The sequence below is a fragment of the Coloeus monedula genome (assembly GCF_965178545.1).
Source record: "Coloeus monedula genome assembly, contig: HAP1_SCAFFOLD_523, whole genome shotgun sequence".
Lineage (NCBI taxonomy): Eukaryota > Metazoa > Chordata > Aves > Passeriformes > Corvidae > Coloeus > Coloeus monedula.
In genome coordinates, this window is record NW_028120439.1 from 51,745 (window position 1) to 69,089 (window position 17,345).

Genomic DNA, 17,345 nt, shown 5'->3' on the forward strand with positions numbered 1-17,345 from the left:
CTTAACCAAACCAACAAGAACTATCAAAGATGAGTTTTATTACAAGTGATTTGCAGAAATTGGCAACCAGTTTAATGTTTCTTAAATCGTCCAGCCATCAGTGTCCACACTGCAGCCTTGAGCTCCTGGTTCCTCAGGCTGTAGATGAGGGGGTTCAGGGCTGGAGGCACCACCAAGTACAGAACTGACAGGGCCACATCCAGGGATGGGGAGGAGATGGAGGGGGGCTCCAGGTAGACAAAAAAGCCAGTGCTGATAAACAGGGAGAGCACGGCCAGGTGAGGGAGGCACGTGGAAAAGGCTTTGTGCCTTTGTCCCTGCTCAGAGGGAATCCTCAGCACGGCCCTGAAGATCTGCACATAGGAGAAAACCATGAACACAAAACAGCCAAAGGCTAAACAGGCACTGTCCTGGGGCAATGTATGATACTGTATTCCCTATCGTCTGTGCTATGCCAGACATGAATCCTGTGCCTTTCTGTGTCTTTAAGCTGGGTCTGATAGAAAGGGGAAAAAAAAAGAGCCGAGTGGTATTGTGCTTCAAGGACACATACAATCCCCTGCGTTTTTCACTGCTACAGAGCAGAGGAAAGCATCTTCCTGGTTTTTTTGCTCAGCTCTAGGCTCTCTGCAGCAGGGAAGAGAGTGGCATTCTCTTGTTTTTTTAGTTAGCTTTTCTGTTAGCTAAACCATGGAGCCCTGGGAGTTTGGCTTCTTCTTCTCCTCTTCTGGACTGTTCAGCAACACCAGAACATCATCTGGAGGCCCTACACCACGGCCCAGAGGGGCCCATGCCGAACCCCAGCTTCAGAGAGGAGAGAGCTACGCCACGAAGGACTTTGAATTTTACCAGGTTCTTGTCAGCAAGAGGTTTTATTATTTTACATTATTCTTTTTCCCGTGCCTGGGTGCACTTTTGCTTGTTAAAGAAATAGTTTTTTTCACTTTCCTCCGAGGAAAATTCTTTCCGAACCAGGTTACCTGGCTGTAACCTGCTTTCTTTGAAGGGGATGTTCCTTCCAGAACATTTCCCTTAATTTGTCTCAAACTGGGACAGGAACTAACAGCAAGAAGCCCAAGTTCCCTGAGGTTGGAGTGTGAGCAGGAGAGCTTGAGGATGTGTGGGATTTCACAGAACTGGCCCAGGGCATTGCCCTGGCACAGGGGCAGGGAAAATGTATTGGCCGTGTGCAGCAGAGCAGTGAGAAAGCCACTGGCCCAGGCAGCTGCTGCCATGTGGGCACAAGCTCTGCTGCCCAGGAGGGTCCCATAGTGCACGGGTTTGCAGATGGACACGTAGCGGTTGTAGCACAGGACAGCGAGGAGGAAATACTCTGTTCCAAGTAGGAAGATAAGAAGAAAGACCTGTGCAGCACATGCTGAGTAAGAGATGTGGCTGGTGCCCCAGAGGGAATTGTGCATGGCTTTGGGGACAGTGGTGTGTGGTGGCCAGTGAACATACATTACAAGGGACAGAGAGTTCTCATTAAGATGGGTCCCTAGTACCATAGGAGCCACTTTATGTTGGGGTGGCCAAGGGGGCTTCTCCCGGGATGCTTGTTCTGTTATGTTAATCTACCCCAGTTTGAATTCCCCGGTTGGCTGTTAGCCTCTACCCCTCGTCACTCCCCCAGAGTTCCCCACTGGTCCCCGTTCCCTAGTCCTGCCTTTTCCCTGCCCCCAGACAAAACCATGAGCTTTGGGACCATGTTCATATTTGCCCCTGCAACCTCAATGGTGTCGAAGCAATAAATGCTCCTGCCGGAATGCACGCAAATGCCCTTCTCGACTGTTTGCTACCGACCATAATACTGAACCCACCCGTCTGTCTGCGGGTACACGCGGGACCCCACGGAGCCAGGCAGGGATGGTATTAAATGGCGCATCAACGTGGACGGCCAGGGACCATCCCCAAGAGCGTCTCCAGTACTTCCTGGATTTAAGTCACATCTGAGCAGCCATAGCCCCAAAGAAACCTCCGAGTTCTATCAGGGGCTCGGCAGGGGAGACCAACAACCTTCTAGGGAAAGAGAAGACTGGTCTAAAGTCGGTGGGCCAACCTTGAGACTTTTATTTGACACTCTAAGGTAATATGGGTCACTTTTGTATCCTTTTTTGTAAATTGCCTTTTATCTGTAAGGTTGGGAAGAGAGGGAGATAAGGGCAGAGTTTTCTCATCTCCTGTGAGAAGCCTTTCTCCCAGTTCTAAGAGTCCTTGTTTGGGAAAATTTTCATTATACCAGGGAAGGTTTAAAACATTTTGTTCAGTGGTTGTTTAAGCAGTGGTTAGTTGAGTATCTAAAACGCTTTGTGCGATGGTTGTTTATGTCTGGAAAAGGTTATTTGCTTTGCAAGGTAGCAAAAGCTGTTGATAGTCTTGTGAAACAGTTGGGAATAGTTAACCCCAGTTTAAAAAACCCTTTACCGCTTTCCTCTCCTTGCATCCCTGATCCCTCTGCCCTGCTTTAAGGGAAACTAGGAGATGGATTCTGCCAGAGTGCACAGGTCTGCTACCGTCTGCCTGCTCTCTCCCTGTCTCCTTTGTTCCCTGCCCACGGTGGCGCTGGCCAAGCCACCCCGGGTTCTACCCCAAACCCCTTCCCTGTACCCACTTCCCCGATTTTTTCCACTATAAATTTGCTCCAAGATCGGAGTGGCAGCAGAATCAGTCCTGCAGTCCCAGCTGCTACCTTTATTTTTAATTCTCCCGCTTCCACTCCCCTCAGACAAAATGGCGAACGCCACGTGGAAGCCCCGGTGAGAGTGGCGGGCTCTTCGCCCGCGCGCGGTCCCTCTCCCCGACCTGCTCCCGCTTATGGTACCGCGCGCGGTCCCTCTTCCGTCCCTGGCCCTTCCCACATGTCGATACGTGTTGTGTCGGGCCCTTCTCCCTCCACCAAGAATCCCTTCCCACCTGTGCACCCTGCCTCTCACGCCTGTGTCCCTGTGCCCTCCATCGGTAGTCCTGCCCGTGAAAACCAACCCACCTCACGTTCCCACGTGGCTGAGACCGAGAGTGGGGGTGGTAGCAGCCGGGGAGACTCCGGGATGCTCGGGGACAGCAGCACCTCCACGTGCGCTGCCCTGGTCTCCTTCCCTTCGCTGCCCAGCCTTAGTGAGGCTGCGGCTGTGTGCACTAGAGGGCAAGGCGCTGCGAAAGCTGCTGAACACAGCACCTGCACCCGCTTCGTGAGGGGAGGTTGCGAAGCGTTCGCGCCCGCCTGCTCCAGGCCCTGTGCCGGACCGGCACTCCCGCTGGGCTCAGCCTGCCCCTCAGCATTGGCTCTGTGCCCCAGCCGAGATGGCTTCGGGCCCCAGTAGCCCCAGCAGAAGCCGTGATGAAGCAGCAGTGACCCGCCTGCAAAGCCCACGGGGCTGCCCCGGCGCCATGACCCCAGCAGGTTCCTACTGCGGCTTGAGAAGCCCCGAGCCGAAAAAGCGGCATTTGGAGACTCCCTGAGAGGCCTGAGACAGCCTGATGATACTAGAGACAGAGGGGATCTAGTGCCTTTCGAACACAGACTGAAGAAACTGCGGCAGCTGTGGCAGCTTAGACGGGGTGCAAGCCCAGCCACTTTTCTCCCTCATCACCGCTGCCGCCAAGCCCGCCCACGACCCGCGGCCGGCTCATGCGTGGCTGCCTCCCCCCACCGAGGGGGGCACGCCCAAGCCAGCCATGCTGCTAGCCCAGGACCGAGCCCTGCGTGGCCGCTTGTGGCAGCTCGCCCTGGCCGCCCACGTGGCGTGGGAGTTGAAGAGACAGTTTGTTGTTGTTTCCCCCGCTGTAACAGCGGGCTGGAGGCAGCTCCTGTGAGAACGCTCTGCCCCAGCTCACCCCGGCCGTTCCTTCGCTGCTTCGGCACTGCGGAGCCGCGCCTTCTCCCCTCTGCAGCTGCTCTGCGGATGCCCTGAGGCTGCCAAGTCGCCACAGCTGCCGCTCTGCTCCCCCAGCTGTGAGAATCCCGCCTGCATGGTGCCTTTCACCTCAGCCCCAGCCCGGCCAGCAAATTCCACCCCCGTGCTGCATGAGAAACAGAACAAGAGGGGGGATAGCAGGAGCCAGGCTGTAGAATTTTCCCAAGGAGCTGTGAGAATATCGTAAGGGAAGCAGTGGACCTGACCAGCTCGCAACTGCAGCTAGAGCATGCAGAACAGCAGCCAAAGAAACAGAACAGTGACTTCTCACATTCTGATGCTGAGTGTAAAGATCAAAAGACTGGAGTGAAGAAGTCAAAGATCACAGATGATACCTGGAAACTGCCTGTTGGGGTTTTAAGAGATCTAGGTTTTTTTCTGTTAAAGGAATTTTCCCCCATTCTGTTACTAAGATGATAAATCACCGGGTGCTTAAGAGAAGACAAAGGGGCCTGGCCACTTCTTTTGTTTCACCTGGGTGTGGGTTCAGTAGCTCTCAGCGTCCGGAGAGAGAAGCTGCAGAGAGAGGAGCTGCTGGTTCCTTTTTTCGGCTGTTTTTCTTTCTGCTGGAAACAACGCCAGGATCCCAAAGCCGCTTTCCCTGCCCTGCTGGAGGCCGGGCTGTGGCCGCCCTGCCCCGCTGCTGCTGCTTCGAGCTTTCACTGCGTTGTAGCCGTGCTCGCCCTGCCTGCCTGGACCTCCGGCGGGTTCCCCATCTGGATAAATCTCGTCTGCCACCCGGGATTTGTGTTTGTGCCTGCCGCTCCAGCCTGCCGCTCCAGCCTGCTGTTCCCGAGAGTCCGGGATCGGCTGCCCAGCGGTTTGGGAAGCCTTTGTTCCATCCTTCCCCGGGATCCCAGGGCACCGGTGCCGCGTGCTCCCCGAGCTCGCTCCGGAGCGCCCCCTGCAGCCGCGGGGGAACCATCGCACCTGCCCTGCTCACCGGGAGCCGCCAGCGCCCCTGTCGGCTGCGAGCGGAACTGCACCCGAGGGGAAAGGGCCTGACAGCCGAGAAGGCTGGGACTGGGTTTGTGATTGCTGCTACTGCCATAGTTATTGTTGTTTTGTTGGGCTGGTTATATATATATATAGAGAGAGAGAGAGAGAGTAAAGAACTGTTACTCCTATTTTCCCACATCTTTGCCTAAAGGCCCTTGATTTCAAAATTATAATAACTCAGAGGGAAAGGGGTTATATCTGCCACTTCAAGGGAGGCTTCTGCCTTCCTTAGCAGACACCTGTCTTTCAAAACCAAGACACTGCCAGAGAAAAACAAGCCCTCCAGCAGATCCACACTCCCACCCAATTTGGTGTCATTTGTGAACTTACTGTGACTTACACTCCATCCCCTCATCCAGATCATCAATAAAGATGTTAAACAGGACTGACCCCAACACTGACCCCTGCAGTCACCCACAAGTGATCGGCTGTTATGGATAGAGTGGGAGCTGCAGACAAGCCCTATCTTAGGCTAGGAATTTTGGATACAGCTTGAATTAGGTGGCCTGCACCTAAACCACTCTGGCTCGCAAAGTTCTAAGAGTGGCAGATCAGGTCTAGTAAAAAATGAGTTATTTGTTGAATAGACAGGAGATAACAGACAAAAGGTCTTGAAAAGAGTTACTTACTACACAGTATAAAACAAAAGAACTACCAGTAAATTACATAAAACAGTGCACAACTGTACAGTTTTATAAGTAACTATACGGTACCTATATTAAAGCTGGAAAAGAAATAGTATAGATTAGGAGGCAATGTAATTTACCACCAAACTGGCAAGAATGCGCACAGAGTCCTTTCACTCAACCCTTGAGAGAGTAACCACAAAACCAGTGTCCTGACTTTGGGGTAAAAGCCCCACAAATTTCCAGGGAATGTGCAGAAGACTTCTGTTTTGTGAAAGTTTGGTTGTGAAGTAAAGTGTCTGTCAGAAACTCCAGCTTATCTTTCTACAATCTTGCTGCCACAGCAAGATGTTTATTGTCAGCTAGAAGCGTCACTTCCATGGCACCTGAATAACCACAAGACAAGCTCTCTTTAGTGAGTTATTTCACCAATTAGCAAGCTCTTGTGGCAGGGAACATGTCCTGCTACACCAGCCCCAACTGGATTTAGTTCCATTCCCCACCACTCTAGGTTTGGGCATCAGCCAGTTTTTCACCCAGCAAACAGTTGCCTTGTCCAATCCATGAGCAGCCAGTTTCTCCAGTGTCAAAGACGTTACTGACCTCTAGAAACACACGTCCACAGCCTTTCCCTCATCTACTGAGTGGGTTATTCTGTCACAGAAGGACGTGCCTTTCCCAAACGTGCACTGTCTGGGCCTGATCCCCTGGTTGTCCTGCACATGCTGTAGGATAGCACTCAGGATGATCTGCTCCATAGCCTTTCCCAGTACAGAGGTCAGGCTGACAGGCTGGAGTTCTCTAGACTGTGGGAAGAGATGGAATAAAGTTGAATTACAAGCTGTATAACCTGCCTGCAGAGGCACATGGCAGCACAAAGGAGCACATGGCAGCACAGAGAAGCTTGTCTCCACCAGACCCTGGTAGGGGGAGGAGATGTCAAACTGCAGACTCTTATGGAGAGCAGCCTGCCGGGAGCTGACGGATGGGTGAACAGCGAGTGATCATCCCATAGAAGGAAGTGTGTTGCTGATGTGGCAACACGGGATAGGTCACAGGGTAGTGAAGATTAGCATAGAAGGAAATACTGTGCCTTAGAAGAGTGTATAAAACCAGCTAATTCCTTTGAATAAACGATTCCGATTCCCTGCTGGTCTGGGTCCATGCCTCAGTCACTGACACTGGACCCTCCTTCCAATCCTTCTCGTAGATGAGCATCACATTTGCTGATTTCCAGTCAACAGGAACTCCTCCAGTTCACCAGAGCTGGTGGGAAATGAGTGAAATTGGCTTGGCCAGCTCTTTCTCCAGTTCTCTCAGTACCCTCAGGTGCATCTCATTTGTGCCCAGGGACTTGTGTGTGCGTCTCATTGGCAGAGCAGTCACTGACTGTTTCCTCCTGGACTTCACTCAGCTCCCTGTCACCAACTTCCAGCCCTGGGAGCTGAGCATCCTCAGGACAACTGGGTTTGCCATTAAAGACATTTTCCTCCTCCATGACATGGCACTGCCCTCTGCACCCAGGAAAGGATGGAGACTTTCCTGAGCCCTCCTTTTACTACCAAAGGATTTATAGAAACTTTTCTTGTTAACTTTAATTGCAGTGGCCAAATTAAGTTCCAGCTTGGCTTTGGCCCTTCTAATTTTCTTGCTATGTCACCTCACAACATCCTTGTAATCCCCTAGGTTTTCTGCCTCTCCTTCCAGAGGTGACACATGCTCTTTTTTGCCCTGAGTTCCTGCCTAAGTTCTCTCTTTAACCAGGCCAGTCATTTTCCAGTCATTTTCCCACACTGGCTTGTTTTATGGCACATGGGCTCAGCTCCTGGAGCTTTAAAATTTCCTTCTTAAAGCATGTCCAGCTTTCTTGGATTCCTTTTCTCTTCAGGACTGACTCCCAAGGGACTCTGTCAAGGGATCTCCTAAACAGGATGAAGTCTGCCCTCCAGCAGTCCAAGGGGGCAGTTCTGCTGTCCCCTCCTTTCTTCCCCCACAATGGAAAACTGTCATTTTGTGGTTGCTCTGCCCAAGACACTCCAACCACCACATCACACACCACTCATGGAATCACAGAATTACAGAATGGTTTGGGTTGGAAGGACCTTAAAGAGCCTGTATTTCCAACCCTCCTGCCATGGGCAGGGATACAGTCCACTAGATGACGTTGCCACAAGCCCTGTCCAAACCAGCCTTGGACACTTCTAGCAATGGGGCAACCACAGTTTCCCTGGGCAACCTGTGCCAGGGCCTCACTACCCTCACAGGGAAAATTTTTTTTCTAAAAGCTCATCTAAACCTGCTCTCTATCAGGGGGAAGCCATTCTCCCTCATCCTGTCACTCCAGGCCCATCACCAGGACCCATGGCTGACACCAGTCCTGGAGCATCTCCATGGAGACCCATTGCTACAAGTGGTTGCCATGGGCACAAGCTGAGGCCTGTAGCAGATCCTGTTGCCATGGCAACCATTTGCAGTCCCATTCCGAAAGTCAGTTACGACAGCATCATCAATGGATCCGTTCCTAAAATTTTGCCTTGGCAACCAAGTCTTAGCCCAGTTGTGATCCTGGATTGTCTTGTGTCGGAGACTGAAACATTATTGTTTATGACTTAAACATCTTAACGAAGGACTTTTGCCTATTACAGCATAACTGTATGTAGTGGATTGAACCTGAGTTGATGGACAGTCTTTTAGACTAATGACGCTTCTCGCAATTTACATATTTAAACCGCACGGAAAGGCGGGAATTTGCCTTTGGTCCGAGCTCGCCTGCCGGAAGGTGGGGGGCCCTCCAAGCCTCCGGGCCCTGCTGGGCCAGGACCACTGCCCCCCCTTTTTCCCAACGCTGTGGCACAGACCCTGGTCACTGGGGGGTGGGAACTGTCCCAGAGCCGCAGGCAGCTAAAACCAGCCATGGACTGCCACACAGCTAAACCCATTGAGCGCGGCTTCTTGGGACGGGGGGGTCCCTCTCCTCTCCTCTCCTCTCCTCTCCTCTCCTCTCCTCTCCTCTCCTCTCCTCTCCTCTCCTCTCCTCTCCTCTCCTCTCCTCTCCTCTCCTCTCCTCTCCTCTCCTCTCCTCTCCTCTCCTCTCCTCTCCTCTCCTCTCCTCTCCTCTCCTCTCCTCTCCTCTCCTCTCCTCTCCTCTCCTCTCCTCTCCTCTCCTCTCCTCTCCTCTCCTCTCCTCTCCTCTCCTCTCCTCTCCTCTCCTCTCCTCTCCTCTCCTCTCCTCTCCTCTCCTCTCCTCTCCTCTCCTCTCCTCTCCTCTCCTCTCCTCTCCTCTCCTCTCCTCTCCTCTCCTCTCCTCTCCTCTCCTCTCCTCTCCTCTCCTCTCCTCTCCTCTCCTCTCCTCTCCTCTCCTCTCCTCTCCTCTCCTCTCCTCTCCTCTCCTCTCCTCTCCTCTCCTCTCCTCTCCTCTCCTCTCCTCTCCTCTCCTCTCCTCTCCTCTCCTCTCCTCTCCTCTCCTCTCCTCTCCTCTCCTCTCCTCTCCTCTCCTCTCCTCTCCTCTCCTCTCCTCTCCTCTCCTCTCCTCTCCTCTCCTCTCCTCTCCTCTCCTCTCCTCTCCTCTCCTCTCCTCTCCTCTCCTCTCCTCTCCTCTCCTCTCCTCTCCTCTCCTCTCCTCTCCTCTCCTCTCCTCTCCTCTCCTCTCCTCTCCTCTCCTCTCCTCTCCTCTCCTCTCCTCTCCTCTCCTCTCCTCTCCTCTCCTCTCCTCTCCTCTCCTCTCCTCTCCTCTCCTCTCCTCTCCTCTCCTCTCCTCTCCTCTCCTCTCCTCTCCTCTCCTCTCCTCTCCTCTCCTCTCCTCTCCTCTCCTCTCCTCTCCTCTCCTCTCCTCTCCTCTCCTCTCCTCTCCTCTCCTCTCCTCTCCTCTCCTCTCCTCTCCTCTCCTCTCCTCTCCTCTCCTCTCCCTCCTGTCTGCAGCCAGCACACTTCGTGCTGAACTGAAGAGGACACCACGCAGCCAGCAGCACAGAGGGAGCGAGGCTTTCCTCACTGTAAAGCCTGAACAAGAACACCCTTCAACATGGCGGCTGCAGAGTCAGAGAGAAAGAGAAGTGAGTCACGTGGGACGGAGCTGGAAATGGCGACGGGAGAAAAGAGGGCGGTGCCGCGATTCTGGCGCGTAGCTTAAAACCCTTCTTGCATGCCGTGGTAAGAAACTGTAATACCACAAACTGTTTGTCTCTTTATTCCATTTGAAGTACATGGGGGGATGAAAAGTTCATGTGTGGGCCATGGAAATTGTGAAGAGTGCCTATGCCAGGCTACATGGAAGTATTGAGAGGCTTTTTTTAGAGACTTGTGGCGAAAAAAAACCTTTGTGTTCAGCCCAAAGTAACTCATCCTTAAAAAGATTAATAACCCCAAGTGATAGCCTATGTTTGGCAGTGTGAAGGAACTGTGAGATTTTCCATGGAAGAGATGTTTTACACCACAGCAGATTGTTTCTTTCCGGGCAGATCTGCTGTTGGTGGCAGTTTGGGAACCATGTGGAGCTGAAGAAAACCCTTTTTTCCTGAAGCATATGAAAGAGATTTATCAAGAACTGCAACACTGACTAACATCCCATGTTCTGTTACCCTTTGTGTGAGTTGGGTAAAACAAGGAGAGTGCTGGGAGAGAGGGGAGGTTTGCTGTAATTTCTTGTTATTCCTTTTTACTTTTAATTCTGTTAGTAATAAACCTTTCCTTTGTACTGTAACTGTTTAAGTTTGAACCTGCTTTGCCTTGCAGCTCTCCAATTTTCCTCAATATTTTCTTATTTTTCCCCTTATAAAAATAACAGATTTCATGTGCTTGACGCTTAGCTGTGTCAGACCAGGACACTGTATTACAAAAGCTGCAGAGAAGACCACCACACCCTGAATGGGGCCCTGGCGGAAGCCCTACACTGCTCGCTGATGAAGATAAGATAAAGTAACAACTCAGGGCTGGGAGAGAAGAATACATTCACAGAGCACAAGCTTAACACTTTTGGAGTGAAGACCATAGCCTCAGGGCTATCAGCTGCCAGACTCCCACAGACCCTCCAACCAAAGGGTGAGGCGGAGACAGGGTTTGGGGGTGTGATGAAAAAGCCTCTGGTGAGAGGCAGTCAATGCCCATCCTCCGCTGTGCAGAGGAGCTCAGCTGTGGGGCCCCTTCTCCCCAGGAGAAGCTGCATCCACAGGAAGGACAGAGGTGGTGACATGGCCCATCAAAGGCCTCCCCCAAAGGGGTCCCCAGACCCTGCACCAGAGAGGATGCAACAGATCCACAGTGCTGCAAGGGACAGTGTCAAACTGGCCCCCTGCAAGGGAGGCACATGGGCGTTCCCACCTGCCCAAAATGTACATTAATACACTGGATTCTATACTTTTTGGTGTGGTGTGGTGTGGCATAGCAGCACAGCGGCAGTGGGGGACCCTCACCAAGACCAGATGGAGGGGAGCAACAAGATGTCGTTGAGAACCCCAGAAGGGTGATATGTTTCTACCTAACCCATCACTCTCTCCCTGTCCCCCCACCCCCCACGCACACTTCTTTCTCTATCTCCCCTTTTCTTTCTTTTCTCTTTCTTTCTCTTTGCTTCTTTTACTGCTAAATAAAATATATCATTTTTTGGCACCAGCATCTAACCTCGTTTGGTTTTAATCATGTTTTTTGGGTACATTTCAAGCCTTTCTGGGCTCGATCCGCTTAATTCGCATTTCCTCTGCTCTTCTGTGTTTAAACCAGATTCTAACACCATGGAAACCTGCTCTAGGATCTGTTGCTATTGGCTTGGGCCATGGAATTCCAGATTGCTTTGCAACTGTCATGGTTTAGGAACTCCCCAATTCAGTGCCCCCCACTGAGACTCTCCCAAACCAGATGGCGCTTGCTCGCTCCCCCCTTTGCCTTTCCCTTCCTGCTCCGGCAGGATAAAGAATTGAAGGCACAAAAGGTAAAAATCACAGGTTGAGATAAGAAATATTTGATGCAAACAGCAGTGCGATAAGAAAACAAACAGTAACAGCAACAATATTAATAAGAAAAGGAAAAAAACGGTACCTCACATGCAAAAATGCTCAATGTGGACCCCAAGCCAATGAACAATGGTGGAAAATTCCATAATGTTTTTCATCCAGAAGCCGTGCCCTTCTTCTTAGAGGCCAGAGAGAGTCCCTTTCCTCCACCCCTGACAAAAAGGTGAGGTGGTACAGAAAACATTAAAGCCCTAACCAACCCTCTTTCTATACCATCTACTCATGCCCAGATCCTATACCTTTCCACTAAATACATATAAACATACACATACACGTATACATATATACCAGCACAGATATAATTTCTATTGTGAACGGCTGGGCCTCCAAGATGTCTGCTGAGTTCATTTAGTCCATGGCTGTGGATTCTGTCCATCCTTGATGTTTCCCAGGGCAGGAGGGCTGCTGTGCTGTTGGCTGGCTGCAGCATCAGGAGCTCATGACTGGTATATCTGGAGCAGTCCATCCTCATTGGCTATGGGACTTATGGCACACAGCGGCGTGTCATTCAGCACCCAGTGTTATACAAGTCAACATCACAGACTGCTCTCACCCAAAGTCAAATCCTCCTGTATTACCCACAAAGTGCACCAAGGTCCTTGAGAAAAGACAATCCCATGGATGGGTTTGCCTCTGCTTAAGGCAGGACTGATCCAAGCAGTTTTCCCTAACCCGTTTCTCATACACACCACGGGAAATTTATCCCCTTCTCCAGTACATGGATGTTTTGATTGGGCAGGGTCAGCTCGACTGGTAGGGCCTCAGATATTAACTGACCAGGTGGCCTTTGCTAAATGGAGATCCCAATGTTTGAAGGGCTAAAAAAAAAAAATTAACTCTATTTTAGCAACTCTGTCTTGGCTGAAACTAGGACAGCTGTGCTGGTGGGGAGGCTTCAAAGGGGTGTTGGAAGATGGATGCAAACAAGAGGAATGAGAAGGTCTGGAAGCAGAAACACCTCATGGGGAGAGATGTGGGAGTGGGGCTATCAGCTTATTCTGGGGAAGGTTCAAGGGTGACCTCTGCATCAGAGCAGTGCTGGTGTGGGAACTCCTTTTGTCTCTGCTGCATTGAAGAGGCTGAAACAGGGAGAAAAATTGCCACGAAGGGGAGCAGGGAGGGCTCCCCAATGAGCTTTGTCGCATCCCAGCCCAGCCTGGGAGTGACCCCTGGCACAGGGGCTGCTGCAGGAAGCTCCCCTTCCCTCCTCTCCCCCTCCACTCCTCTCTCTCCTGTCCTGGGGACACAGGCGGTGTGGAGATCCCAAGGTGCCACCTGCACAGCTCCTGGCTGGCAGCAGATGTGATCCCAAGTTGTCACAGGACCTGCAGAGCTGCAGGATGCCTCAGCCTGAGTGCCTGGGGCTGCTTGGTGTCGAGGTGTCTAGGTGCCGCATCTGGGATGCTGATCTCTGTGCCCATTCTCTCCCAGCCCACATCACCAGAGCAGATCCTGGAGATGTTGGTCAAGGGCAATAAAAACCAGCGCAGCATCACACCAAGGCCAGTGCCACCTCCTCCCACTCCCATGCCATCATCCAGGTGAGTGCTGCTGGCAGTGGTACTGCTCTGATCAGTGCTGGAAATGGAGCTAGGAAGCTGCTGGGACCAACATCCCAGGGCTGTCCCCCTCAGTGCTCCCTGGTTTCTTGGTGCAAATTTGCCAGTGGATTTAAATTCCAGCCATGTACTTCCCTGATTTTGCAGGGCTGTCACAACTGCCTGGGCAGATGGAGGCTCTGGTTATCACTTCAGCCTGAACCTAGTGCCTCACCCGTTGCTGCTTGCAGGGCAGTAATCCAGGTGTCTGGATGCTTTTCCAGGCCCTTGGAAAGGTGACCAGCTGTACCAGTCTCCACCACTGCACATGGGAGCTGCTGATTCTTTTCCATAACTCTGTCCCTTCCTGCCAGATCCTTTACCTGGCTTTGCACTTTGTGTCATCTCCAGGTGTTTGGCTCATCCTCACAGTGTGCCAGGTTCCTCTCCTACTCCTGCCCCATCCTCCAGCGTGTTACAAACGACTGAGCCAATTATGTAAGAACAGGGAATTTATTACAGAATTATAAAGTTAACAACTGGAGACCCAAAATGTCGATTTGCCTGTCTACAAAACAAAGGAGCAGCACTGGGTCCTTAAACCCTGGTAGGGTATGGCCAGAGGCACACCCACAGGACTGGGGAGATGCATTTTATACCCCAGAGCTGGGGATGGCCCCTCCCTGGACCCCACCCCTTTAGTCTGTTCCAGTAGGCTCGTTGGTATCCAGGGTTCGTCTGATTGGGTCAGGATGATCCAATGGGGTTTGCCTCTTGCTCCCCTTATGCTAATGATGATTGGCACCCATGCCACTCCCCTTTTAACAAAGTCCAGAAACTTCTCTAACAAACCTCTAATAATACAATACAACACATTAACTTCCATTACAACAAACTTGTTTCCCCAATTAATGCCCTTATTAACATGTGCAGAAACCAACAAACTTATCAACCTCTCAATTACAAAGCCCAACTCCCTATATCTGTTTACAACACAGCGTGATCCACTGGCCCATCCCATAGGAAACATGGAGCCTTGGTCCGGCTAGTGCCGCTGCTCCAACCAGCCTCCCCAAGGGCGTGTGGAGCAACCGTAGCTTCAGCCATCTCTGCCCTCACAGAGGTGAAGCAGAGGGACCGACCCCGCTGTTGGCTTTGCTTGGAATCTGCATGTGGCCAAGGTGAGCCTGACTGACCTGGCGGGCTTGGAGTGAGCCTGGGTCACCAAGGACTGGGAGAAAACAGGGAGAAAACAGGGAGAGGGGCTGTGGGAGGGACCAGCATCAATCGCTCACTGCTGGCCCTCGACAGCGTCATCTGCCCGCTGGCCAGAGGTAAGGGAAGGTTGTTCCCGGTCTGGCACTGCCAGGCTCTGCCTGTCCGGGGACAGGCCCGGGAGGGACAATCCCCGACCACCCCAGGGCGGAGAGCTGAGCGGAGCTTCAGTCTCTCGGGACAGAGCAGGCAGAGCCACGTCCTGCTCTGGGACAGCAGCTGATGCGCTTGCGGAAGGACTCTCTGGGCCGCAGTTGCCACAGCCCTGTGATCACGGCCATGAGCCTGCCGGGCTGGTCGGCCCGGACACCTGCAGCACGCTTTGGTTCGCTAGCCAAGCCAGGCATATCCTGCTGCTGGTGAGGCTCGGGCGGGAGAGAGACAGGGACCTGCCTGGGAGCTGCTGAGTAGGGGGCCAGGACAGTACATGGCGGGATGGATTGGTGGGTGCCTCCCGTATCCCACTGGAACTTCCCCACCCTCAGGGTGCCGCTATGGGCAGAAGCAGCTGATTGAGCTCCAGCAGCATGTGCCCAGGAAGAGCCGGACGTGCAAAAGCTGCAGCTCCCACGTGTCTGCAAACACCGGGAAAAGGAACTGAGTGATGAAGCATTTGCTGCATTTGAACATTGAGGTCCACCTTGCTCCCTCTTTTCCTCTGAGTCTCCCCAAACTGGGCCAAGAGACACTTCAGAGACAGAGTCCAAGAAGCGGGTATTTGCTTTATTCAGCGCCAGGTGCGTGGGGGATCGCTCCTCCTAATACACACACATGGCACTTATTACAACACTGTATTATGGGTAAAATTCATGAACAGTCATCGCATTCCTTGGGATAGGAGTGGTTATAGAAATTAGTTCTGGGAAGTCATTAATATCATTAGCATATGTGCCACACATGCATGGTGTGTCCTGGTGGTCGCACTGAGGAAGGCTCCTCTTCTTCCTCGGGGGTCTTTCTGATGAAAATCAGTAGTCTTCATCACAATGCACTTTTTATCTTTCTTTCTGGAGTATGCGCAGTTCTTCACTGGATGATTCAGCAATCTCTGTGCTGGTTTCAAGTAAATTCTTGTTCCTCTTATCTTGACAAGATGAAGGTGAATCCTGCTGCTTAGGTTTTGTAATTAACATTTGCTGTCTCCCAACAGTTAACTGTGCTTACATGAGTTAACTCTGGATCAATCTTATCACCTCCTCCTCCTTCCCCTTTTCCTCATTACTGTCATCCCAACTGCTCATTTCTCAGAGGACAACCAGGAATTTTGGGACAAACCCATTTTTTTTAACTGGGAATGTGTGGATACAAAAATGCTGCTAGCAAGGATTTTCTTGCTATTTTCTAAGCCTGTGAGAGACTTTTCTCTCTCACAGAAGAGGTAGCAGAGTTATGTAAACAACCAAGCCACCTGCAACCTTGAAAAGTCTTGTTCATGGTATAGTAGAAAAATATTTTGACAATGGATGTTTTAGGATTTTAGCCAATCACCCCCAAGGGGTGGCTGATCCTTTGTCCAATTAGACTATGAAGAAAAAGGTCTGTAAAAGAGTTTGTAAAATAATTAAATGAATAAATCTTGCTGCACAGTTCCTGCCTGCTGGATTTTCTCTCCACCTCCCTATGGCTGTGGGACATGGTAATATACCCTAGGGCATTTTTTAATAGGAATGTCCCCAGGAATCCCCATTACACTAGGGTGAGGCCACTCTAGAGCAGCTGCTCTCTATCCCCACAATCTTTCTCCCCCTCCTCCTCCTCCTCCTCCCCCTTCTCCTCCTCCTTCTCCTCCTCCTCCTCTTCCTCCTTCTCCTCCTCCTTCTCCCTCTTGTTACCTTCATCCCCACTGTCCAGAGCACATTCCCAAGAGAAAAGCCGGTGATTTTGGGGCAGAAAACTGCTTTTCTGAGAGGCAACCTTCACAGGGGTCCCAGTCATCTCAGGGCAACCTCTCTCCTTGCCCCCCCTCTTCTCCTCCTTCTCCTCTTCCTCCTTGCTGCCATCATTCCCACTCCACAGGGCACCTTCCCCAGATAAAAAATGGTGATTTTGGGCCAGAAAGTTGCTTTCCTGAGGGAGAACTTCCCCAGGGCTCCCAGATGCACCAGGGCACCCTTCCTCCCTGCCCCCCCTCTCCCTTTCCTCCTCCTCCTCGTCTCCCCCACTCAGGGCACACCTGAGCTTTGCCCAGAACAGGGGCTGTGCAGGGGGCTCCGGGGGCCAACGCAGGTGTGTGCGCCGCAGCAGCACACGACGCATGTGGTGGAAGGCTGAGAGCTCAGCCTCAGGGATGTCCTCGAGGAACACGAGGACAAGGACATCGCGCAGCTCATCAAAGAGGCGATAGCTGGCCATCTGGATCTCCAATGAGCACCACTCGCTGCGTAGGTACCCACGGCTCACCACGCACACCGTGTGCCGGCTGTTGTACACAGCGTCCACAATGTTGTCCACTATGGCGCGGCCAGGGCGAAAGTCACGGTGGTGCAGGCAGAGACGCAGGGCTCCGCGCTCCAGCTCAGGCACCAGCTCCTCCAGCACCCACCGCTCATCCCCGGAGTTGTAGGACACAAAGGTGTCGTAGGTGTAGCGCCGCTGCTCCCGCCGCCAGCGCCCGCGTGCCCACGCATGCAACAGGAACAGCTGGTAGCGCAGCCGCCAGTACCCACGGTGGTGCAGCAGTGGCAGCACCAGCAACAGCAGCACAGCCGGTGCTGTCCCTGCAAACAGGTACAGCCCCATACCCAGGTAGCACACACGCGTGTCAAAGCAGTGCAGGTATGCGGAGGCCCCACCTGTCTCGCCACAGGTGTAGTTATACAGGTAGACCACCTGCACGGGCCCACGTGCCAGCCAGCCAGGCAGCCAGGCATTGGCACAGCTGCAACTCAGCGGGCACTTGCGCAGGTCCAGGTAGCGCAGGGCGGGCAGGCACGTGGCCAGAGTCATATCCAGTGCACGCAGCTCGTTTTTGGCCAGGCGCAGCTCCTT

The 17,345-nt window shown here is 52.4% G+C and overlaps 1 protein-coding gene and 1 long non-coding RNA gene across 2 annotated transcripts in view; one reads left to right on the plus strand and one right to left on the minus strand.

The window, feature by feature from the left end:
* LOC309585831 overlaps positions 1-11,067 on the plus strand; it is a 30,822-nt gene extending 19,755 nt beyond the window's left edge. The window contains exons 2-4 of the long non-coding RNA XR_014227325.1: positions 9,458-9,688; positions 9,997-10,123; positions 10,323-11,067. This is a non-coding gene — a long non-coding RNA (uncharacterized lncRNA). The remainder of the gene's footprint in view (positions 1-9,457; positions 9,689-9,996; positions 10,124-10,322) is intronic.
* Positions 11,068-14,373: 3,306 nt separating this feature from the next.
* LOC309585832 (toll-like receptor 13) lies at positions 14,374-17,303 on the minus strand (the record flags this gene model as incomplete). The annotated part of the gene is made up of 2 exons (XM_082303676.1): positions 14,374-14,458; positions 16,468-17,303. The coding sequence occupies 2 exons, from the start codon at positions 17,301-17,303 to the stop codon at positions 14,374-14,376; spliced, it is 921 nt and encodes a 306-aa protein (XP_082159802.1).
* Positions 17,304-17,345: the final 42 nt, after the last annotated feature.